The sequence below is a fragment of the Episyrphus balteatus genome, chromosome 4, assembly GCF_945859705.1.
Source record: "Episyrphus balteatus chromosome 4, idEpiBalt1.1, whole genome shotgun sequence".
Classification (NCBI taxonomy): Eukaryota; Metazoa; Arthropoda; class Insecta; order Diptera; family Syrphidae; genus Episyrphus; species Episyrphus balteatus.
The window spans coordinates 20,204,356-20,227,566 of record NC_079137.1 but is presented as its reverse complement, the minus strand read 5'-3'; the positions used below and the strand labels follow the sequence as shown (position 1 = coordinate 20,227,566).

Sequence of the window (23,211 nt, the reverse complement as noted above, 5' to 3'; positions counted from 1 at the left end):
TAAAAAACAATTAAAAAGAAGGTATAAGTACCAAAACACTTGAATTTTATAAATTTTCAATGCACAGTTATGTCGAATTCCTTTCAATTTTTAGAATCGCCTCAAAAAAATGGAATTTTTGGTGTTAAAAAGGAACATGAAAACAAAAGGAATTCTTTTTGCGATTGTGTGTGTGTCATTTGACAACAATTTTTACACAAACGTCAAGCTGAAATCAAAACAATTTCTGTAAAATAAAACCAAAAGTTCCTTTGATCAATAATTTTGTTTATTTGCTTCGGTAAAATAAATTTAATTTAATCCAAATCAATAGGAAATTGCAGATATTATTAAGATCTGAGTAAAGATGAAGTAAAAGGTTAATTATTTGGCCGTATGCTGTGGTTTTACCATTGAATAATTATATATAGAAGTGACACCGGAAAAAACATCCGCTTTGTTTGAGGGGTGGCGCTACAATCGTTACAAGAGTGGCGCCACAATCGTTTTAGGATTGTGTATTCGATGGCCGAAAAATTCCTTAAAGGACTTTTGGTTACTAAGTAACCACAACTACTATATTATTTATATTCGGTGTATTTGTATTAGTTTATTTTGTGTTAGAAGTGTGTTTGTTTATTTTTGTTTCTGTAATATTCAAATTGAATTTATTTTTAATTTTTGTAATATTTTGAATTGAACATTTATTTTTGAATGTTTGATTCTTATGTATATTTGAAAGGATTTTGTTTTTCTGTTTTTATTAACGACAAGAAGATTTTTCTTCAACTATAGAGAGTTTATTTAATTTTGACTAGGGTGCTTTTTGTAATAATATCTAGCTGTAGTTCACATTATTTAAATGTTGTCTGCATGCACTGTAGCATATACTTACTATTTTCTTAAACCCCATATGCAAGAGTAGGTAAGGATCAAGTTCATACAATATGGCCATATTACACATTATTTTAAAGTATTTTAATGCATATTTCAAATATTTTAATACAATACGAAACTATCTCGATTATTTGCTTAAAATGATTTATGTATGCGAACAAGAACTTTGGATTTACGGCTTTGTTCAAATTTGCAGTTTTTACAAAATGTTAAATTTTGGAAAAAAAATCTTTTCGTACCATTTTTGGATATTTTTCTCTGTTTTTAATTTTTTTTTAATCTAAAATTTAAACGATAATAATTAATAAAATATTGAAATAAACTCACAAGAATTTGAGTTTATTTGAAAAAAAAAAAAAAAACTGTAAAAAGGTCTATTTTGATCGCAAATGTATGAAAATGTGGTTTTGGATAGTTCCAATGATTTTCCTATTTCACCATTTGAAATAAAATATTTGGTTCTAATATCCTAAAACTAGAAGAATGTAGCTTTTACATGCTCTTTATTTTGTCATGATACTATATAGTCAAGCTATGCATTCTCACAAAAAAAAAGTTGAGATAACAATCAGACATTGCATTAGTTTTTGGGCAATCATGGAAATGTTTTAAAATTATTATTAACCTACCGTAGAACCGTTTTTTTTTTTAATCTGATTTTCTGCCAAACTGCCAATTCAATTTTAAAGAATTTTTATATAGTTTAAATATAAAACAGTAAGACAATTTGGAAAAATAATAGTTTTTGGATAAAAAAAATTGAACACTTTTTTTTTGAAAAATCAAATTTTCGAAAACCGGAAATTAATTTTTTTTGACATTTTAGTTTTGAATGTTGAATAGTGATTTCTACGAAATTGCATACCAATTTTATTTTAGATTTTTTTTTTGTTTTAATTTATTTATAAGGTTCCAACGATTTTGAAATTTTTTTTTTCTACAAATCTTTCTTAGTAGAAGAAATCAAATTGAATAGGTAGGTACTTGTTGGAGGTATCACGAATTCTGCTTTGTTCCTTTAACTTTTTGGACTAGTGTATAAAAACAACTCAGGTTAAAAGCTGCACTCGTTATGAAACTCAACTATTAAATTTAGCCGAGCGTTAGCCTTGTACCTGAGTATTAAATTGTTTATTGGTAGGGTGAAATATATATAATTCAGTTAAATATTTAAGTCAGCCTTAAATTTGATTATTGGTAAGGCCCGTAGAAAATAAAATTTACTAATTATAAGTTTTGGTGAATAAAACTTCTTATTCAGATTTCTTTGGCACAAATTTATTTGTCATGAAGTAAAGTTATCAGGTGGAGTTTCGATTCAGCAAAAAAAAGGCGCTAGTTGTTACGCATTTTATAATATTGCCAAAAAAAAATATAATATAAAAAATTAGCAATCTCTGTGGGGATACGAACTCAAAGAGCAAAAGTAAAGAGCAATCACCTTGTCACCTACGCTAATAGGACTATTGAAATAAGTGTAACTTTCATGCCCTATAAGCTATAAAGTGCCTAGGATATACAACAATAATTATTTAATTTTGTTCAAATTCTCGTCGTTAATAAAAATGTTTTGTTTTTAGTTTCGAGTTACTATGGATACATTTATAATGTCAAATAACTTTTCAATATTTTTGTTTGATATTTGTGTAATTTTGTATGTATGAGTAAAATTTCCATATTTTCTTTTTTCATTTATAGGATGTCGATGTGTCGATAAGATTTATTTTTGTTTGATATTTGTTTTATGTTTTATGTGTGAGTAAAATTTCCTTATTTTTTTTTTCTAATTTAGGATGTCGACATGTCGATACGTTTTATTTTTATTTGATATTTGTTTTCTAATGTTTGTATTAGTGAAATTTCCTTTTTTAAAAACAAATTTTTGGAAATATAATTTTCTAGGACAAGTCCCATTCTCTCTGGACATTTTTTAGTACATCTGATTGCCGAAAAAAATAAAATTCTGTGGCGCTAGAAACTATCGGTGTCACTTCTATATATAATTATTCAATGGTTTTACGGAGAAAAAAATTTTCTGAAGATAATCACGAAAAGAAAAGTCACAGTAATTTGACTTTTCACAAGAACTATGCCAAGAAAAATTATATTTTGATCGCACATTGTTTTATTTTTATTTATTTCATATTTTTCCGCAATAAAAACACGATATTCCATTATAATTTACTCTTTATTTGAAGTTGGTATTCTCAAATAAACAAACAACACGAAGGAATCTTTCAGCTTGACGTTTGAGAAATGTCAAATGTTCCAAGTGTGTGTGCAAATCCGTGTAAATCTCTCAAAAAAGAGGGATTAAAAAAAATTCGAATTCTGCTTCGTTTGAGGCAGAACATGATTTTCAGAAAAAATTCGCTTCGAGATCGCCGAAAATTCGATTTTTCCATTGAAAGGAATTCGACATTAGATTTCAATTTAAGATTCAATTAACATACATCCATACATTTACAGATTCTTGAAATTTAATCCGCTTTTATTCCATTTTTGTGACCGACTTTTCACTTTTTTACACAAATATTATAATCACTTGTTTTCTTGTTTAATAAAGTATTGATTCTTTAATTTTTGTTTGGGTTTTGTTGTGCGAAAAAAAAAGAAAAACATAATTATTTATTGCTCCCAAAAACTTTGAAACTCACTTTAAAATTGAAACAGTAAATTCATAAAATCAAAAGGGAGAACGAAACATTTCCTTCCTTTTCATCTGTCATTTCAATGAAAACGACCTACCTCAATCGGAAAAATGAGTTCGTTCAGCCTATATGTTGCTAATCGGTTTAAAAATGAATGCGTTCCATTTCTTTTGGAAGGAAGATAAAACGATCTACTAACCGATAGATGTCGTTGTTCTTTCAGAGGAAATAAAATAAGCGTTTAGATTTGTAACTCGTTGAAATAGATCAATTATTTTCGTTTGGGAATTCGTTTTGAGTTTAATTTTAACAACATTTACTTAATTGGTAAAGATACTCTTCGCTGTCCAGGGAATTTGTTGGAAATCAAATGCTGAGGAAAATGTATGTTTATTAAGTATCTTATGATTGCTTTTGAAAAAAAAAAACGAGATATAAGACTAATAAATTTGAAATACCTTGTTTTGAGTAAAAATACAGTTAGATAATGTAGCGATGGATCAAAATGTATGTAAAATCAAAAATTATGTAAAAAAAAAATGAAAAAAATTATATTATCATAAATATTTAAAAAAAAACTGTTATACTGCCATATAAAAGAAAAGAGTAACTTAAAAATGGATTATATTTGTAAATTTTTTTGAAAGAATGCTGGAAATTATGTTTTTTTGTAATTAAAAATGTGAAAAAAGGTAACGAGTATCGTTGAAACAACGAATTTTTGAAAAAAAAAAAATTAAACAAAACTGTTATACTGTCAAATAAATTAACTTAATAAGGAAAATATTGGAATAAATTTGTAAAAGCACAAGTAATAGTTAATTTGAGGTTGTTTAGCTGTTATATTTCAAGGTTTAAGCGAGTAATTATAAGAAAAACATTTTTTTTTTTTTTTTTCTCGAATAAATAACAATTTTTTGGGGACCAAAAAAAATGTTGGTGGGGAGGTGTTATATAATGAAATGTGATTCTACGCTCTCCCCAATGCACCCACCTAAAAATAGCTTTTTAACACACTTGGGGTTTGATCACAAATGCTCCAGTGTGGCCTATTTAATAAAAATACGTTTTTGCTCCAACTTCATCTTCTGTGAAGATAAAGTTGGAGAGCAATGATCATTAACAGCATAGCAACCAAGTGACGCCTAAAGATTAGAGAGAAGCTTTCTCTACAGTTGTTTTACTGTCTTGTTGTTCACTTAACTTTGATTTTTGTCACTCTAGCTTCATATCGCTACTTGTCTACATCTCGTCTTAAATTTGTATTATTGTACTTATAACTATTGTTAAAACTTAAAACTATTGCAACTATTAAAACCTAAGAATAATTATGTTTAAACCTTAAGAATTACAATTAAATAAACTATTTAAAACCAAAAATACTTGTGTTCGCATCTTAATCGTTACTATATATTATTAAATTATTGGATTGGAAAATAATTTGAAAACGGAGAGGTAGAACCATTTCAAAGACGAATTTCTTGGCTAGAGCGTCTCGCCTAAAAACAAACATTTTATAATATTAACACATTAAATTTTCCCTTCATTAACTCACATCCATTTTTTCCTAAGCAAATAAAAATTAGTATATACAAAAACAAATTTTTTTATCATAAGCATAAGCAGATCATTGTTGCCTGCAAAATTGCTTGCAAAATTTTATTGGAAAAAAAGTGTAACAAAACGGAATAAAAAGTAACATGGTCACAAAATTATTAAATTTTTGAAAAGTGTAACACTTTTGTAACATTGTCTCAACATTAGCACTCACTACTTGCCATGGTATAAGAAGAGAAGGTATGATCATTAGAAAAAACTCTGTATCGAGAACTGTCAAAACTTAAAAATGGCTACTTAAGGTTCTGACAGCTGCCCATGGAAATTGTTGTTGTTAACAAATTTGTCTTGGAAATTGTTGTTGCTTTTGAATTTGCCAAATATTAAACGTCAAAATCTTATTACCCCATTTTGTAAGATGGCGGCTCTAATGATCATCATTGTATCTATATTTCTATAGTACTATCATGAAGTCGAATTTAGTATTAGTTCATGTCGCCACTTTTTTGAGGTGGCGCTCAGTGTGTTTTTTTCATACAAATTCTGCTTTTTCAAGTCACCACTAGAGTTCCTAAGATCGTTTCACTAGTACTATGGAAATATATATACAATGATGATCATACCTTGTCTTTTTATACCATGACCACTTGCAACTTTCGTGGTAAACAAGTGAGAAAAGGAAAACGAATGTAGGAAAGACAAAGACAACAAGACAAGGTATAATGCGTCATTTTGTTATTAAGTAAGTAAGTAAGTAAGTAAGTAATTGTTTTATTGAAATTCATATGAGTAACAATTTTTGATTAAAAATATTTGAATATAAAGTTATCTTATCTTATTTGAAAATATATAATAATTAATTAATTAAAGTAGTTTAACATAAAACATTTATTTTGCATCAATGACTCGGTTGAGTCGTCTGTTGCGATTAAATATCCATTAAATAGTTCTTTATGTTATGGGGTATGATTGCTGCTGCTGATGTTGTTTTTGCAGGTGTTATTGTTGAAGTTGGTGTTGGTGTTAGTTTTAGTGGTGATGTTGGTGTTGGTGTTGATGTTGTTGTTGATGTTGGTGTAGGTGTAGGTGTAGGTTAGGTGTAGGTGTAGGTGTAGGTGTAGGTGTAGGTGTAGGTGTAGGTGTAGGTGTAGGTGTAGGTGTAGGTGTAGGTGTAGGTGTAGGTGTAGGAGTAGGTGTAGGTGTAGGTGTAGGTGTAGGTGTAGGTGTAGGTGTAGGTGTAGGTGTAGGTGTAGGTGTAGGTGTAGGTGTAGGTGTAGGTGTAGGTGTAGGTGTAGGTGTAGGTGTAGGTGTAGGTGTAGGTGTAGGTGTAGGTGTAGGTGTAGGTGTAGGTGTAGGTGTAGGTGTAGGTGTAGGTGTAGGTGTAGGTGTAGGTGTAGGTGTAGGTGTAGGTGTAGGTGTAGGTGTAGGTGTAGGTGTAGGTGTAGGTGTAGGTGTAGGTGTAGGTGTAGGTGTAGGTGTAGGTGTAGGTGTAGGTGTAGGTGTAGGTGTAGGTGTAGGTGTAGGTGTAGGTGTAGGGTAGGTGTAGGTGTAGGTGTAGGTGTAGGTGTAGGTGTAGGTGTAGGTGTAGGTGTAGGTGTAGGTGTAGGTGTAGGTGTAGGTGTAGGTGTAGGTGTAGGTGTAGGTGTAGGTGTAGGTGTAGGTGTAGGTGTAGGTGTAGGTGTAGGTGTAGGTGTAGGTGTAGGTGTAGGTGTAGGTGTAGGTGTAGGTGTAGGTGTAGGTGTAGGTGTAGGTGTAGGTGTAGGTGTAGGTGTAGGTGTAGGTGTAGGTGTAGGTGTAGGTGTAGGTGTAGGTGTAGGTGTAGGTGTAGGTGTAGGTGTAGGTGTAGGTGTAGGTGTAGGTGTAGGTGTAGGTGTAGGTGTAGGTGTAGGTGTAGGTGTAGGTGTAGGTGTAGGTGTAGGTGTAGGTGTAGGTGTAGGTGTAGGTGTAGGTGTAGGTGTAGGTGTAGGTGTAGGTGTAGGTGTAGGTGTAGGTGTAGGTGTAGGTGTAGGTGTAGGTGTAGGTGTAGGTGTAGGTGTAGGTGTAGGTGTAGGTGTAGGTGTAGGTGTAGGTGTAGGTGTAGGTGTAGGTGTAGGTGTAGGTGTAGGTGTAGGTGTAGGTGTAGGTGTAGGTGTAGGTGTAGGTGTAGGTGTAGGTGTAGGTGTAGGTGTAGGTGTAGGTGTAGGTGTAGGTGTAGGTGTAGGTGTAGGTGTAGGTGTAGGTGTAGGTGTAGGTGTAGGTGTAGGTGTAGGTGTAGGTGTAGGTGTAGGTGTAGGTGTAGGTGTAGGTGTAGGTGTAGGTGTAGGTGTAGGTGTAGGTGTAGGTGTAGGTGTAGGTGTAGGTGTAGGTGTAGGTGTAGGTGTAGGTGTAGGTGTAGGTGTAGGTGTAGGTGTAGGTGTAGGTGTAGGTGTAGGTGTAGGTGTAGGTGTAGGTGTAGGTGTAGGTGTAGGTGTAGGTGTAGGTGTAGGTGTAGGTGTAGGTGTAGGTGTAGGTGTAGGTGTAGGTGTAGGTGTAGGTGTAGGTGTAGGTGTAGGTGTAGGTGTAGGTGTAGGTGTAGGTGTAGGTGTAGGTGTAGGTGTAGGTGTAGGTGTAGGTGTAGGTGTAGGTGTAGGTGTAGGTGTAGGTGTAGGTGTAGGTGTAGGTGTAGGTGTAGGTGTAGGTGTAGGTGTAGGTGTAGGTGTAGGTGTAGGTGTAGGTGTAGGTGTAGGTGTAGGTGTAGGTGTAGGTGTAGGTGTAGGTGTAGGTGTAGGTGTAGGTGTAGGTGTAGGTGTAGGTGTAGGTGTAGGTGTAGGTGTAGGTGTAGGTGTAGGTGTAGGTGTAGGTGTAGGTGTAGGTGTAGGTGTAGGTGTAGGTGTAGGTGTAGGTGTAGGTGTAGGTGTAGGTGTAGGTGTAGGTGTAGGTGAAGGTGTAGGTGTAGGTGTAGGTGTAGGTGTTGATGTTGGTGTGGGTGTCGGTGTTGGTGTTGATGTTGTTGTTGGTGTTGTTGTTGATGTTGATGTTGATGTTGATGTTGATGTTGATGTTGATGTTGATGTTGATGTTGATGTTGATGTTGATGTTGATGTTGATGTTGATGTTGATGTTGATGTTGATGTTGATGTTGATGTTAATGTTGATGTTGATGTTGATGTTGATGTTGATGTTAATGTTGATGTTGATGTTGGTGTAGGTGTAGGTGTTGATGTTGGTGTGGGTGTTGGTGTTGGGGTTGGTGTGGATGTTGGTGTTGGTGTTGATGTTGGTGTTGATGTTGGTGTTGATGTCGGTGTTGGTGTTGGTGTTGATTTCGGTGTTGGTGTTGTTGTTGATGTTGGTGTAGGTGTAGGTGTTGATGTTGGTGTGGGTCTTGGTGTTGGGGTTGGTGTGGATGTTGGTGTTGATGTTGGTGTTGATGTTGGTGTTGGTGTTGATGTCGGTGTAGGTGTAGGTGTTGGTGTTGGTGTTGATGTAGGTGTAGGTGTTGATGTTGGTGTGGATGTTGGTGTTGGGGCTGGTGTGGACGTTGGTGTTGATGTTGGTGTTGGTGTTGATGTCGGTGTTGGTGTTGGTATTGGTGTTGTCGATGATGTTGATGTTTGTGTTGATGTTGGTGTTGATGTTAGTTTTAGTGGTGATGTTGTTGTTGGTGTTGATGTCGGTGTTGGTGTTGGTATTGGTGTTGTCGATGATGTTGGTGTTGATGCTTGTGTTGATGTCGGTGCTGGTTTTGGTGTTGAAGTTGGTGTTGGGGTTGGTGTGGATGTTGGTGTTGGTATTGGTGTTGACGATGATGTTGGTGTTGATGTCGGTATCGGTGTCGGTTCTGGTGTTGGGGTTGTTGTTGGTGTTGATGTCGGTGTTGGTGTTGATGTCGGTGTTGGTATTGGTGTTGTCGATGATGTTGATGTTGAATTTTTGTGTTGATGTTGATGTCGGTGTTGGTGTTTTTGTTATTGCTGTTGTTGGAGTTGTTGTTTTTCTGTTGTTGTTCTAGCCATTGTATTCTCTTACTAATTCGGCGCGATATTTAATAGCTAGAGAGAGGTATTTTATGAGTGAGTTCCAGTTTCCTTCGCCATTCAGAATATTCACCATGTTTTCCGTACTGAGTTCTCTTGCACCAAAGTATAATATGCGTAGTTCTTTCAATACAGGTTAGGTGTAGGTGTAGGTGTAGGTGTAGGTGTAGGAGTAGGTGTAGGTGTAGGTGTAGGTGTAGGTGTAGGTGTAGGTGTAGGTGTAGGAGTAGGTGTAGGTGTAGGTGTAGGTGTAGGTGTAGGTGTAGGTGTAGGTGTAGGTGTAGGTGTAGGTGTAGGTGTAGGTGTAGGTGTAGGTGTAGGTGTAGGTGTAGGTGTAGGTGTAGGTGTAGGTGTAGGTGTAGGTGTAGGTGTAGGTGTAGGTGTAGGTGTAGGTGTAGGTGTAGGTGTAGGTGTAGGTGTAGGTGTAGGTGTAGGTGTAGGTGTAGGTGTAGGTGTAGGTGTAGGTGTAGGTGTAGGTGTAGGTGTAGGTGTAGGTGTAGGTGTAGGTGTAGGTGTAGGTGTAGGTGTAGGTGTAGGTGTAGGTGTAGGTGTAGGTGTAGGTGTAGGTGTAGGTGTAGGTGTAGGTGTAGGTGTAGGTGTAGGTGTAGGTGTAGGTGTAGGTGTAGGTGTAGGTGTAGGTGTAGGTGTAGGTGTAGGTGTAGGTGTAGGTGTAGGTGTAGGTGTAGGTGTAGGTGTAGGTGTAGGTGTAGGTGTAGGTGTAGGTGTAGGTGTAGGTGTAGGTGTAGGTGTAGGTGTAGGTGTAGGTGTAGGTGTAGGTGTAGGTGTAGGTGTAGGTGTAGGTGTAGGTGTAGGTGTAGGTGTAGGTGTAGGTGTAGGTGTAGGTGTAGGTGTAGGTGTAGGTGTAGGTGTAGGTGTAGGTGTAGGTGTAGGTGTAGGTGTAGGTGTAGGTGTAGGTGTAGGTGTAGGTGTAGGTGTAGGTGTAGGTGTAGGTGTTGGTGTAGGTGTAGGTGTAGGTGTAGGTGTAGGTGTAGGTGTAGGTGTAGGTGTAGGTGTAGGTGTAGGTGTAGGTGTAGGTGTAGGTGTAGGTGTAGGTGTAGGTGTAGGTGTAGGTGAAGGTGTAGGTGTAGGTGTAGGTGTTGATGTTGGTGTGGGTGTCGGTGTTGGTGTTGATGTTGTTGTTGGTGTTGTTGTTGATGTTGATGTTGATGTTGATGTTGATGTTGATGTTGATGTTGATGTTGATGTTGATGTTGATGTTGATGTTGATGTTGATGTTGATGTTAATGTTGATGTTGATGTTGATGTTGATGTTAATGTTGATGTTAATGTTGATGTTGATGTTGATGTTGGTGTAGGTGTAGGTGTTGATGTTGGTGTGGGTGTTGGTGTTGGGGTTGGTGTGGATGTTGGTGTTGATGTTGGTGTTGATGTCGGTGTTGGTGTTGGTGTTGATTTCGGTGTTGGTGTTGTTGTTGATGTTGGTGTAGGTGTAGGTGTTGATGTTGGTGTGGGTCTTGGTGTTGGGGTTGGTGTGGATGTTGGTGTTGATGTTGGTGTTGGTGTTGATGTCGGTGTAGGTGTAGGTGTTGGTGTTGGTGTTGATGTAGGTGTAGGTGTTGATGTTGGTGTGGATGTTGGTGTTGGGGCTGGTGTGGACGTTGGTGTTGATGTTGGTGTTGGTGTTGATGTCGGTGTTGGTGTTGGTATTGGTGTTGTCGATGATGTTGATGTTTGTGTTGATGTTGGTGTTGATGTTAGTTTTAGTGGTGATGTTGTTGTTGGTGTTGATGTCGGTGTTGGTGTTGGTATTGGTGTTGTCGATGATGTTGGTGTTGATGCTTGTGTTGATGTCGGTGCTGGTTTTGGTGTTGAAGTTGGTGTTGGGGTTGGTGTGGATGTTGGTGTTGGTATTGGTGTTGACGATGATGTTGGTGTTGATGTCGGTATCGGTGTCGGTTCTGGTGTTGGGGTTGTTGTTGGTGTTGATGTCGGTGTTGGTGTTGATGTCGGTGTTGGTATTGGTGTTGTCGATGATGTTGATGTTGAATTTTTGTGTTGATGTTGATGTCGGTGTTGGTGTTTTTGTTATTGCTGTTGTTGGAGTTGTTGTTTTTCTGTTGTTGTTCTAGCCATTGTATTCTCTTACTAATTCGGCGCGATATTTAATAGCTAGAGAGAGGTATTTTATGAGTGAGTTCCAGTTTCCTTCGCCATTCAGAATATTCACCATGTTTTCCGTACTGAGTTCTCTTGCACCAAAGTATAATATGCGTAGTTCTTTCAATACAGGTTAGGTGTAGGTGTAGGTGTAGGTGTAGGTGTAGGTGTAGGTGTAGGTGTAGGTGTAGGTGTAGGTGTAGGTGTAGGTGTAGGTGTAGGTGTAGGTGTAGGTGTAGGTGTAGGTGTAGGTGTAGGTGTAGGTGTAGGTGTAGGTGTAGGTGTAGGTGTAGGTGTAGGTGTAGGTGTAGGTGTAGGTGTAGGTGTAGGTGTAGGTGTAGGTGTAGGTGTAGGTGTAGGTGTAGGTGTAGGTGTAGGTGTAGGTGTAGGTGTAGGTGTAGGTGTAGGTGTAGGTGTAGGTGTAGGTGTAGGTGTAGGTGTAGGTGTAGGTGTAGGTGTAGGTGTAGGTGTAGGTGTAGGTGTAGGTGTAGGTGTAGGTGTAGGTGTAGGTGTAGGTGTAGGTGTAGGTGTAGGTGTAGGTGTAGGTGTAGGTGTAGGTGTAGGTGTAGGTGTAGGTGTAGGTGTAGGTGTAGGTGTAGGTGTAGGTGTAGGTGTAGGTGTAGGTGTAGGTGTAGGTGTAGGTGTAGGTGTAGGTGTAGGTGTAGGTGTAGGTGTAGGTGTAGGTGTAGGTGTAGGTGTAGGTGTAGGTGTAGGTGTAGGTGTAGGTGTAGGTGTAGGTGTAGGTGTAGGTGTAGGTGTAGGTGTAGGTGTAGGTGTAGGTGTAGGTGTAGGTGTAGGTGTAGGTGTAGGTGTAGGTGTAGGTGTAGGTGTAGGTGTAGGTGTAGGTGTAGGTGTAGGTGTAGGTGTAGGTGTAGGTGTAGGTGTAGGTGTAGGTGTAGGTGTAGGTGTAGGTGTAGGTGTAGGTGTAGGTGTAGGTGTAGGTGTAGGTGTAGGTGTAGGTGTAGGTGTAGGTGTAGGTGTAGGTGTAGGTGTAGGTGTAGGTGTAGGTGTAGGTGTAGGTGTAGGTGTAGGTGTAGGTGTAGGTGTAGGTGAAGGTGTAGGTGTAGGTGTAGGTGAAGGTGTAGGTGTAGGTGTAGGTGTTGATGTTGGTGTGGGTGTTGGTGTTGGTTTTGATGTCGGTGTTGGTGTTGATGTTGTTGTTGGTGTTGTTGTTGATGTTGATGTTGATGTTGATGTTGATGTTGATGTTGATGTTGATGTTGATGTTGATGTTGATGTTGATGTTGATGTTGATGTTGATGTTGATGTTGATGTTAATGTTGATGTTGATGTTGATGTTGATGTTGATGTTGATGTTAATGTTGATGTTGATGTTGGTGTAGGTGTAGGTGTTGATGTTGGTGTGGGTGTTGGTGTTGGGGTTGGTGTGGATGTTGGTGTTGATGTTGGTGTTGATGTTGGTGTTGATGTCGGTGTTGGTGTTGGTGTTGATTTCGGTGTTGGTGTTGTTGTTGATGTTGGTGTAGGTGTAGGTGTTGATGTTGGTGTGGGTCTTGGTGTTGGGGTTGGTGTGGATGTTGGTGTTGATGTTGGTGTTGATGTTGGTGTTGGTGTTGATGTCGGTGTAGGTGTAGGTGTTGGTGTTGGTGTTGATGTAGGTGTAGGTGTTGATGTTGGTGTGGATGTTGGTGTTGGGGCTGGTGTGGACGTTGGTGTTGATGTTGGTGTTGGTGTTGATGTCGGTGTTGGTGTTGGTATTGGTGTTGTCGATGATGTTTATGTTTGTGTTGATGTTGGTGTTGATGTTAGTTTTAGTGGTTATGTTGTTGTTGGTGTTGATGTCGGTGTTGGTGTTGGTATTGGTGTTGTCGATGATGTTGGTGTTGATGCTTGTGTTGATGTCGGTGCTGGTTTTGGTGTTGAAGTTGGTGTTGGGGTTGGTGTGGATGTTGGTGTTGGTATTGGTGTTGACGATGATGTTGGTGTTGATGTCGGTATCGGTGTCGGTTCTGGTGTTGGGGTTGTTGGTGGTGTTGATGTCGGTGTTGGTGTTGATGTCGGTGTTGGTATTGGTGTTGTCGATGATGTTGATGTTGAATTTTTGTGTTGATGTTGATGTCGGTGTTGGTGTTTTTGTTATTGCTGTGTAGGTGTAGGTGTAGGTGTAGGTGTAGGTGTAGGTGTAGGTGTAGGTGTAGGTGTAGGTGTAGGTGTAGGTGTAGGTGTAGGTGTAGGTGTAGGTGTAGGTGTAGGTGTAGGTGTAGGTGTAGGTGTAGGTGTAGGTGTAGGTGTAGGTGTAGGTGTAGGTGTAGGTGTAGGTGTAGGTGTAGGTGTAGGTGTAGGTGTAGGTGTAGGTGTAGGTGTAGGTGTAGGTGTAGGTGTAGGTGTAGGTGTAGGTGTAGGTGTAGGTGTAGGTGTAGGTGTAGGTGTAGGTGTAGGTGTAGGTGTAGGTGAAGGTGTAGGTGTAGGTGTTGATGTTGGTGTGGGTGTTGGTGTAGGTTTTGATGTCGGTGTTGGTGTTGATGTTGTTGTTGGTGTTGGTGTTGTTGTTGATGTTGATGTTGATGTTGATGTTGATGTTGATGTTGATGTTGATGTTGATGTTGATGTTGGATGTTGATGTTGATGTTGATGTTGATGTTGATGTTGATGTTGATGTTGATGTTGATGTTGATGTTAATGTTGGTGTTGATGTTGATGTTGATGTTAATGTTGATGTTGATGTTGGTGTAGGTGTAGGTGTTGATGTTGGTGTGGGTGTTGGTGTTGGGGTTGGTGTGGATGTTGGTGTTGATGTTGGTGTTGATGTTGGTGTTGATGTCGGTGTTGGTGTTGATTTCGGTGTTGGTGTTGTTGTTGATGTTGGTGTAGGTGTAGGTGTTGATGTTGGTGTGGGTCTTGGTGTTGGGGTTGGTGTGGATGTTGGTGTTGATGTTGGTGTTGATGTTGGTGTTGGTGTTGATGTCGGTGTAGGTGTTGGTGTTGGTGTTGATGTAGGTGTAGGTGTTGATGTTGGTGTGGATGTTGGTGTTGGGGCTGGTGTGGACGTTGGTGTTGATGTTGGTGTTGGTGTTGATGTCGGTGTTGGTGTTGGTATTGGTGTTGTCGATGATGTTGATGTTTGTGTTGATGTTGGTGTTGATGTTAGTTTTAGTAGTGATGTTGTTGTTGGTGTTGATGTCGGTGTTGGTGTTGGTATTGGTGTTGTCGATGAGGTTGGTGTTGATGCTTGTGTTGATGTAGGTGTAGGTGTAGGTGTAGGTGTAGGTGTAGGTGTAGGTGTAGGTGTAGGTGTAGGTGTAGGTGTAGGTGTAGGTGTAGGTGTAGGTGTAGGTGTAGGTGTAGGTGTAGGTGTAGGTGTAGGTGTAGGTGTAGGTGTAGGTGTAGGTGTAGGTGTAGGTGTAGGTGTAGGTGTAGGTGTAGGTGTAGGTGTAGGTGAAGGTGTAGGTGTAGGTGTAGGTGAAGGTGTAGGTGTAGGTGTAGGTGTTGATGTTGGTGTGGGTGTTGGTGTTGGTTTTGATGTCGGTGTTGGTGTTGATGTTGTTGTTGGTGTTGTTGTTGATGTTGATGTTGATGTTGATGTTGATGTTGATGTTGATGTTGATGTTGATGTTGATGTTGATGTTAATGTTGATGTTGATGTTGATGTTGATGTTGATGTTAATGTTGATGTTGATGTTGGTGTAGGTGTAGGTGTTGATGTTGGTGTGGGTGTTGGTGTTGGGGTTGGTGTGGATGTTGGTGTTGATGTTGGTGTTGATGTTGGTGTTGATGTCGGTGTTGGTGTTGGTGTTGATTTCGGTGTTGGTGTTGTTGTTGATGTTGGTGTAGGTGTAGGTGTTGATGTTGGTGTGGGTCTTGGTGTTGGGGTTGGTGTGGATGTTGGTGTTGATGTTGGTGTTGATGTTGGTGTTGGTGTTGATGTCGGTGTAGGTGTAGGTGTTGGTGTTGGTGTTGATGTAGGTGTATGTAGGTGTTGATGTTGGTGTGGATGTTGGTGTTGGGGCTGGTGTGGACGTTGGTGTTGATGTTGGTGTTGGTGTTGATGTCGGTGTTGGTGTTGGTATTGGTGTTGTCGATGATGTTGATGTTTGTGTTGATGTTGGTGTTGATGTTAGTTTTAGTGGTGATGTTGTTGTTGGTGTTGATGTCGGTGTTGGTGTTGGTATTGGTGTTGTCGATGATGTTGGTGTTGATGCTTGTGTTGATGTCGGTGCTGGTTTTGGTGTTGAAGTTGGTGTTGGGGTTGGTGTGGATGTTGGTGTTGGTATTGGTGTTGACGATGATGTTGGTGTTGATGTCGGTATCGGTGTCGGTTCTGGTGTTGGGGTTGTTGTTGGTGTTGATGTCGGTGTTGGTGTTGATGTCGGTGTTGGTATTGGTGTTGTCGATGATGTTGATGTTGAATTTTTGTGTTGATGTTGATGTCGGTGTTGGTGTTTTTGTTATTGCTGTGTAGGTGTAGGTGTAGGTGTAGGTGTAGGTGTAGGTGTAGGGGTAGGTGTAGGTGTAGGTGTAGGTGTAGGTGTAGGTGTAGGTGTAGGTGTAGGTGTAGGTGTAGGTGTAGGTGTAGGTGTAGGTGTAGGTGTAGGTGTAGGTGTAGGTGTAGGTGTAGGTGTAGGTGTAGGTGTAGGTGTAGGTGTAGGTGTAGGTGTAGGTGTAGGTGTAGGTGTAGGTGTAGGTGTAGGTGTAGGTGTAGGTGTAGGTGTAGGTGTAGGTGTAGGTGTAGGTGTAGGTGTAGGTGTAGGTGTAGGTGTAGGTGTAGGTGTAGGTGTAGGTGTAGGTGTAGGTGTAGGTGTAGGTGTAGGTGTAGGTGTAGGTGTAGGTGTAGGTGTAGGTGTAGGTGTAGGTGTAGGTGTAGGTGTAGGTGTAGGTGTAGGTGTAGGTGTAGGTGTAGGTGTAGGTGTAGGTGTAGGTGTAGGTGTAGGTGTAGGTGTAGGTGTAGGTGTAGGTGTAGGTGTAGGTGTAGGTGTAGGTGTAGGTGTAGGTGTAGGTGTAGGTGTAGGTGTAGGTGTAGGTGTAGGTGTAGGTGAAGGTGTAGGTGTAGGTGTTGATGTTGGTGTGGGTGTTGGTGTTGGTTTTGATGTCGGTGTTGGTGTTGATGTTGTTGTTGGTGTTGTTGTTGATGTTGATGTTGATGTTGATGTTGATGTTGATGTTGATGTTGATGTTGATGTTGATGTTGATGTTGATGTTGATGTTGATGTTAATGTTGATGTTGATGTTGATGTTGATGTTGATGTTAATGTTGATGTTGATGTTGGTGTAGGTGTAGGTGTTGATGTTGGTGTGGGTGTTGGTGTTGGGGTTGGTGTGGATGTTGGTGTTGATGTTGGTGTTGATGTTGGTGTTGATGTCGGTGTTGGTGTTGATTTCGGTGTTGGTGTTGTTGTTGATGTTGGTGTAGGTGTAGGTGTTGATGTTGGTGTGGGTCTTGGTGTTGGGGTTGGTGTGGATGTTGGTGTTGATGTTGGTGTTGATGTTGGTGTTGATGTCGGTGTAGGTGTTGGTGTTGGTGTTGATGTAGGTGTAGGTGTTGATGTTGGTGTGGATGTTGGTGTTGGGGCTGGTGTGGACGTTGGTGTTGATGTTGGTGTTGGTGTTGATGTCGGTGTTGGTGTTGGTATTGGTGTTGTCGATGATGTTGATGTTTGTGTTGATGTTGGTGTTGATGTTAGTTTTAGTAGTGATGTTGTTGTTGGTGTTGATGTCGGTGTTGGTGTTGGTATTGGTGTTGTCGATGATGTTGGTGTTGATGCTTGTGTTGATGTCGGTGCTGGTTTTGGTGTTGAAGTTGGTGTTGGGGTTGGTGTGGATGTTGGTGTTGGTATTGGTGTTGACGATGATGTTGGTGTTGATGTCGGTATTGGTGTTGGGGTTGTTGTTGGTGTTGATGTCGGTGTTGGTGTTATGTCGGTGTTGGTATTGGTGTTGTCGATGATGTTGATGTTGAATTTTTGTGTTGATGTTGATGTCGGTGTTGGTGTTTTTGTTATTGCTGTTGTTGGAGTTGTTGTTTTTCTGTTGTTGTTCTAGCCATTGTATTCTCTTACTAATTCGGCGCGATATTTAATAGGTGTAGGTGTAGGTGTAGGTGTAGGTGTAGGTGTAGGTGTAGGTGTAGGTGTAGGTGTAGGTGTAGGTGTAGGTGTAGGTGTAGGTGTAGGTGTAGGTGTAGGTGTAGGTGTAGGTGTAGGTGTAGGTGTAGGTGTAGGTGTAGGTGTAGGTGTAGGTGTAGGTGTAGGTGTAGGTGTAGGTGTAGGTGTAGGTGTAGGTGTAGGTGTAGGTGTAGGTGTAGGTGTAGGTGTAGGTGTAGGTGTAGGTGTAGGTGTAGGTGTAGGTGTAGGTGTAGGTGTAGGTGTAGGTGTAGGTGTAGGTGTAGGTGTAGGTGTAGGTGTAGGTGTAGGTGTAGGTGTAGGTGTAGGTGTAGGTGTAGGTGTTGATGTTGGTGTGGGTCTTGGTGTTGGGGTTGGTGTGGATGTTGGTGTTGATGTTGGTGTTGATGTTGGTGTTGATGTCGGTGTAGGTGTTGGTGTTGGTGTTGATGTAGGTGTAGGTGTTGATGTTGGTGTGGATGTTGGTGTTGGGGCTGGTGTGGACGTTGGTGTTGATGTTGGTGTTGGTGTTGATGTCGGTGTTGGTGTTGGTATTGGTGTTGTCGATGATGTTGATGTTTGTGTTGATGTTGGTGTTGATGTTAGTTTTAGTAGTGATGTTGTTGTTGGTGTTGATGTCGGTGTTGGTGTTGGTATTGGTGTTGTCGATGATGTTGGTGTTGATGCTTGTGTTGATGTCGGTGCTGGTTTTGGTGTTGAAGTTGGTGTTGGGGTTGGTGTGGATGTTGGTGTTGGTATTGGTGTTGACGATGATGTTGGTGTTGATGTCGGTATCGGTGTCGGTTCTGGTGTTGGGGTTGTTGTTGGTGTTGATGTCGGTGTTGGTGTTATGTCGGTGTTGGTATTGGTGTTGTCGATGATGTTGATGTTGAATTTTTGTGTTGATGTTGATGTCGGTGTTGGTGTTTTTGTTATTGCTGTTGTTGGAGTTGTTGTTTTTCTGTTGTTGTTCTAGCCATTGTATTCTCTTACTAATTCGGCGCGATATTTAATAGGTGTAGGTGTAGGTGTAGGTGTAGGTGTAGGTGTAGGTGTAGGTGTAGGTGTAGGTGTAGGTGTAGGTGTAGGTGTAGGTGTAGGTGTAGGTGTAGGTGTAGGTGTAGGTGTAGGTGTAGGTGTAGGTGTAGGTGTAGGTGTAGGTGTAGGTGTAGGTGTAGGTGTAGGTGTAGGTGTAGGTGTAGGTGTAGGTGTAGGTGTAGGTGTAGGTGTAGGTGTAGGTGTAGGTGTTGATGTTGGTGTGGGTGTTGGTGTTGGTTTTGATGTCGGTGTTGGTGTTGATGTTGTTGTTGGTGTTGTTGTTGATGTTGATGTTGATGTTGATGTTGATGTTGATGTTGATGTTGATGTTGATGTTGATGTTGATGTTGATGTTGATGTTGATGTTAATGTTGATGTTGATGTTGATGTTAATGTTGATGTTGATGTTGGTGTAGGTGTAAGTGTTGATGTTGGTGTGGGTGTTGGTGTTGGGGTTGGTGTGGATGTTGGTGTTGGTGTTGATGTTGGTGTTGATGTTGGTGTTGATGTCGGTGTTGGTGTTGATTTCGGTGTTGGTGTTGTTGTTGATGTTGGTGTAGGTGTAGGTGTTGATGTTGGTGTGGGTCTTGGTGTTGGGGTTGGTGTGGATGTTGGTGTTGATGTTGGTGTTGATGTTGGTGTTGGTGTTGATGTCGGTGTAGGTGTAGGTGTAGGTGTTGGTGTTGGTGTTGATGTAGGTGTAGGTGTTGATGTTGGTGTGGATGTTGGTGTTGGGGCTGGTGTGGACGTTGGTGTTGATGTTGGTGTTGGTGTTGATGTCGGTGTTGGTGTTGGTATTGGTGTTGTCGATGATGTTGATGTTTGTGTTGATGTTGGTGTTGATGTTAGTTTTAGTGGTGATGTTGTTGTTGGTGTTGATGTCGGTGTTGGTGTTGGTATTGGTGTTGTCGATGATGTTGGTGTTGATGCTTGTGTTGATGTCGGTGCTGGTTTTGGTGTTGAAGTTGGTGTTGGGGTTGGTGTGGATGTTGGTGTTGGTATTGGTGTTGACGATGATGTTGATGTCGGTATCGGTGTCGGTTCTGGTGTTGGGGTTGTTGTTGGTGTTGATGTCGGTGTTGGTGTTGATGTCGGTGTTGGTATTGGTGTTGTCGATGATGTTGATGTTGAATTTTTGTGTTGATGTTGATGTCGGTGTTGGTGTTTTTGTTATTGCTGTTGTTGGAGTTGTTGTTTTTCTGTTGTTGTTCTAGCCATTGTATTCTCTTACTAATTCGGCGCGATATTTAATAGCTAGAGAGAGGTATTTTATGAGTGAGTTCCAGTTTCCTTCGCCATTCAGAATATTCACCATGTTTTCCGTACTGAGTTCTCTTGCACCAAAGTATAATATGCGTAGTTCTTTCAATACAGGACACACTCCAAAAAAGTGGATAAATGTTTCGTCTTCTCGCATATTACATAAAGTACACTGAGTATTTCTGTTATTTGATGGAAATGTACCGTTCAAGTAAAAAAGTCCCCCTGTTGCCTTAAAAATCCATCCTATTTTGGATGAGATATTTTCGTCCTGAATATATCTACTTCCTTCAGTGTAGTTAAGGATATTATACACTCCATGTGACGTTGACGCCTGCGCTCTTTGAAGTGCCACACTCCATTTTCTTTCCATTATTTGGTTGTCAGCCAAATCTATTGCATTTCGGAATAGTCTACTATTTCCGACAACCTCCTGGATATGCCTTCCATCTAATAAATTAGTCCATTGTGTGACCCAGTATATGTTTTTGGACACTACTATATTAGCTAATATATGTAAGAGACGGTTCTCGTCGTATAGACAGAGAATTTTCTTATTGTAGCACATGTGACATTTCATTGTGTAAATGAGAAGAGGTTTTAACTTTAGTTCCAGTACGAGCATGTAGTTTGGGGTTGAAGTTGGTACTTTCATTATTTTTTTTAGGAAATATCGTTGGACCTTTTCCATTTTATCATACTCCTGATGTCCCCAGGCATGTGCACCATATCCCAGAATTGACCTTGCTACTGCGTTGAAGAGTTCGAGTTTTGACGAATTACTAATATCCTTTTTCGAAACAAAAGATTTCCAAGTCAAGTTAAAGCTCGTTTTTGCCTGATGCGTTCTATCCTTGAAATGCTCGGTCATACTCAACCCTGGTGTCAGCCATAGACCCAAGTACTTATACTTGTTGACCACATCTATTTCATCGGTTCCGAGGGTCCATCTTTCTAAGTTGCTTCTTCTGCCACCATTTTTTCTAAATATTATGATTTTAGACTTCTCGAGATTGATAATAAGATTCCACTCTTGGCAATACTCTTCAAGCTTGTTTATCTTTATTTGCAGGTCCTTTGGTGTGTTCGCAAAAACTACAATGTCGTCCGCATACAACAACATTCGGAGAACATGTTCATTTATTTGTATTCCACCACCTATACAATCGTGCATATCGTTGATAAAAAGAGCGAATAATAAAGGACTTAAGAGACAGCCCTGCTTCACACCCATTTTTGTATCGAACCACTCTGAAAGTTTGCTTCCATCCCATACTGCACTGGCTATCCCTGCATACAGATCTTTTATAATATTAAGAAATTTTGTTGACAGACCCATTTTCTTTTTAGTTTGACAAACAGAAGTTCTACAAAGAAGCAGTACGTTTTTTTACCTTCATCCATTCTGATTCTAACTATGTTCAGTAGATTGAATATATTATCTGCTGTACTATATCCCTCTCTAAACCCAGCTTGATATTCGTTAAGAACCCTGTTTCTTTTTTCCCAATCCTGTAGCCGTTTGAGTAGTATGCCTGTGTAAATTTTCGCCATGGCATCCATAAAGGAGATCCCTCTGTAGTTTTGTGCTAGGTTTATATCACCCTTTTTGTAGATGGGGAAGATCAAGGACTTCTTAAAAGATGGTTCAACTCTTTCTGTTAGATGAATCCTATTATATATTCCAACAAGTCGGTCTAAGAGTATTTGTGGAGCATGAATAAAGAATTCGTACGGCACCCGGTCGTATCCGGCAGCTTTGTTTATCTTAGCTTTATTAAGAACTTGTAGGATTTCGGTATTCGTAATCTCACCATCAAGTTGTTCATCCCACAAGTACTGTTGCATGTCTTCCAATGTTACATTGTTTTGAAGTGGTGGATTCAAGAGCCGTTCAAAGTGGTCTTTAAAATCACTGCTTTTTATGTTAGGCAGCACATATAGCTCACAGTTAATTGACACGATGCGAATAACATCTCTCTCCAGCGATTTTGTACAATCTATTCTTAATTCCTTGTTCATATCTCGACTGATACCAACTAGTAGTCCACCACTCGCTCTTCCGAACTGAGCATGCGCACTGCTGGTGTCCATATCAACTCAAAACCTGGGAAAAAATTTTCATATCTCTCGAATTGATCAACAAGAAAAGTTTCATACAATAAAAAAATATTTAATTTACATAAATATTTAAAAAAGTTTGGAACTATTAATTTATTAGATAGTCCTGATACATTGTAGGATACGATTTTTATTTCTGTTTTCTTATTATCTAAAATATTTTGTTTTTCATTCCGAGGAAGTCTCAGCTTTGTTTGATTCCAGATGAAAGTCTATCTTTGAGAAATCCTTATTATAGAGTTCTCCTAGAACCACAGAAGCTGGTTTCCCGTCATTTTGCAGTTCATTCCCTACCACCGCAAAAATTCGTCCTTCAATTTCCAAGCGTCTGCTCTTGAATTTAATTGGCTTTGATTTATCCACTTTCCTTATTTCATTTCTTATTCTTAGCAAATAATTGTGGTGTTCTCTTTCTTTCTGCGTCATATCCCTTTGTATGCTATACTTTGTTCCAGCTAATTTGGATGTATTTTGTAGGATAGTTTGTACTGCAGACTGTGTTTCAAACTCAACTAAAAAATTCTTCTTATCGCCTCTTCCTTTTTTTAGAATTTTTATAATTTCTAGGCTCTCGTTTATTTTTAAGATACTTCTACAAAACATCCAGATATCAGTTTTTTCCAGTGTCTCCTTTTCAAATCATTTAAATATAAGGTTATTCTTTCGAGTAAATTTATCAAACGTTTCGTTTTTCCTTAAACTCACTTCTTTACTCTCTTCTAACTGCTGGATTTTGTTTTTGAGTTCGGAGTTTTCTTTTTTTAATTCTTCGATTTCCCTCGTATGTACTTCAAGTGTATCTTTTGTACCTTTCAGTTCTTCTTGTAGCATTTTTCGAAATTGCAGCCCAGGTGTTCACTTCTACTACGGTTTGATCTAATTTGGAAGTTTCTACATCCGAACTTTCAGGCATTTTTGCAGAGTGTGGTTTCTTACTCGGTATTACAGGCAAATCCGGTGAAAGTTGTTTTCTTGATCGTTTACCTGTTTGATCCAGTTTGAGTTTTTGTGTTGATACCTCAGTTTAGTTGTAAGCTCTAGGCAGTAGACTGGTACTCTAATTCACTATAAAACTTATAGTGGGTTCAGATCTGTGCTTTCACAGTAGTAGTCACCAATACCCTACTCAATCTACACAGACTGCGGGGTTTGGGTTCTTCGTCCACTCGTTGTTTATTTTACAGTGCTTTTTTATCAGATATGACTCTACTTTTCTTAAATTATCCTAGAAAATATAAACTTTCAACTAAACTGTGGTTTATTTTTCTGCAAAATCAGCTTACATATGTATCACCCTGTATATTTTAACTTCACATTGATAGTGGCGAGGTTGTCCTATCAACCACCAGATGTCGCTAGTGATAACAGAGAGATTTATCAAACAGCTGTGTAACCTGTCAGTTTTGATTGAAGCCAGAACTATAATTGGCTGCGTTCACGTACGCACAGATACCCTATCCAAGATACCTAAGTATCCGCTACGTTTGTGAACACGAATCAGCTGTTCTTCAAATCTCCCATAAGATACACAAGAATCTA

At 39.6% G+C, this 23,211-nt stretch overlaps 4 protein-coding genes across 4 annotated transcripts; 1 reads left to right on the top strand and 3 right to left on the bottom strand.

The window, feature by feature from the left end:
- Positions 1 to 7,897: 7,897 nt before the first annotated feature.
- LOC129919320 (putative uncharacterized protein DDB_G0283467) lies at positions 7,898 to 8,233 on the bottom strand (the record flags this gene model as incomplete). Its single annotated transcript, XM_056000180.1, has 1 exon — positions 7,898 to 8,233. A coding segment is annotated over one exon (336 nt), but the record flags the coding sequence as incomplete, so codon positions are not given.
- A 377-nt stretch (positions 8,234 to 8,610) lies between these two features.
- LOC129918272 (fibroin heavy chain-like) lies at positions 8,611 to 11,206 on the top strand. Its single transcript, XM_055998721.1, has 4 exons — positions 8,611 to 8,624; positions 8,684 to 8,977; positions 10,799 to 11,092; positions 11,170 to 11,206. The coding sequence occupies exons 1-4, from the start codon at positions 8,611 to 8,613 to the stop codon at positions 11,204 to 11,206; spliced, it is 639 nt and encodes a 212-aa protein (XP_055854696.1).
- A 1,044-nt stretch (positions 11,207 to 12,250) lies between these two features.
- LOC129918271 (mucin-2-like) lies at positions 12,251 to 14,399 on the bottom strand (the record flags this gene model as incomplete). Its single annotated transcript, XM_055998720.1, has 2 exons — positions 12,251 to 12,887; positions 13,888 to 14,399. Coding segments are annotated over 2 exons (1,149 nt in total), but the record flags the coding sequence as incomplete, so codon positions are not given.
- Positions 14,400 to 15,129: 730 nt separating this feature from the next.
- On the bottom strand, positions 15,130 to 21,645 carry LOC129918269 (mucin-2-like; the record flags this gene model as incomplete). Its single annotated transcript, XM_055998719.1, has 5 exons — positions 20,946 to 21,645; positions 18,454 to 19,334; positions 16,651 to 17,052; positions 16,601 to 16,608; positions 15,130 to 15,601 (listed from the first exon to the last, which is right to left on the bottom strand). Coding segments are annotated over exons 1-5 (2,463 nt in total), but the record flags the coding sequence as incomplete, so codon positions are not given.
- Between the last annotated feature and the right edge of the window lie 1,566 nt (positions 21,646 to 23,211).

Bases quoted from the DNA above. Each gene is read 5' to 3' on its own strand.
- LOC129918272 (XM_055998721.1), top strand. The intron at 8,978-10,798 runs GTGTTGATGTTG...TGTTGATGTTAG, and splicing joins GATGTTGATGTTGAATTTTT to TTTTAGTGGTGATGTTGTTG. The intron at 11,093-11,169 runs GTGTTGATGTTG...TTGTTGTTCTAG, and splicing joins GATGTTGATGTTGAATTTTT to CCATTGTATTCTCTTACTAA.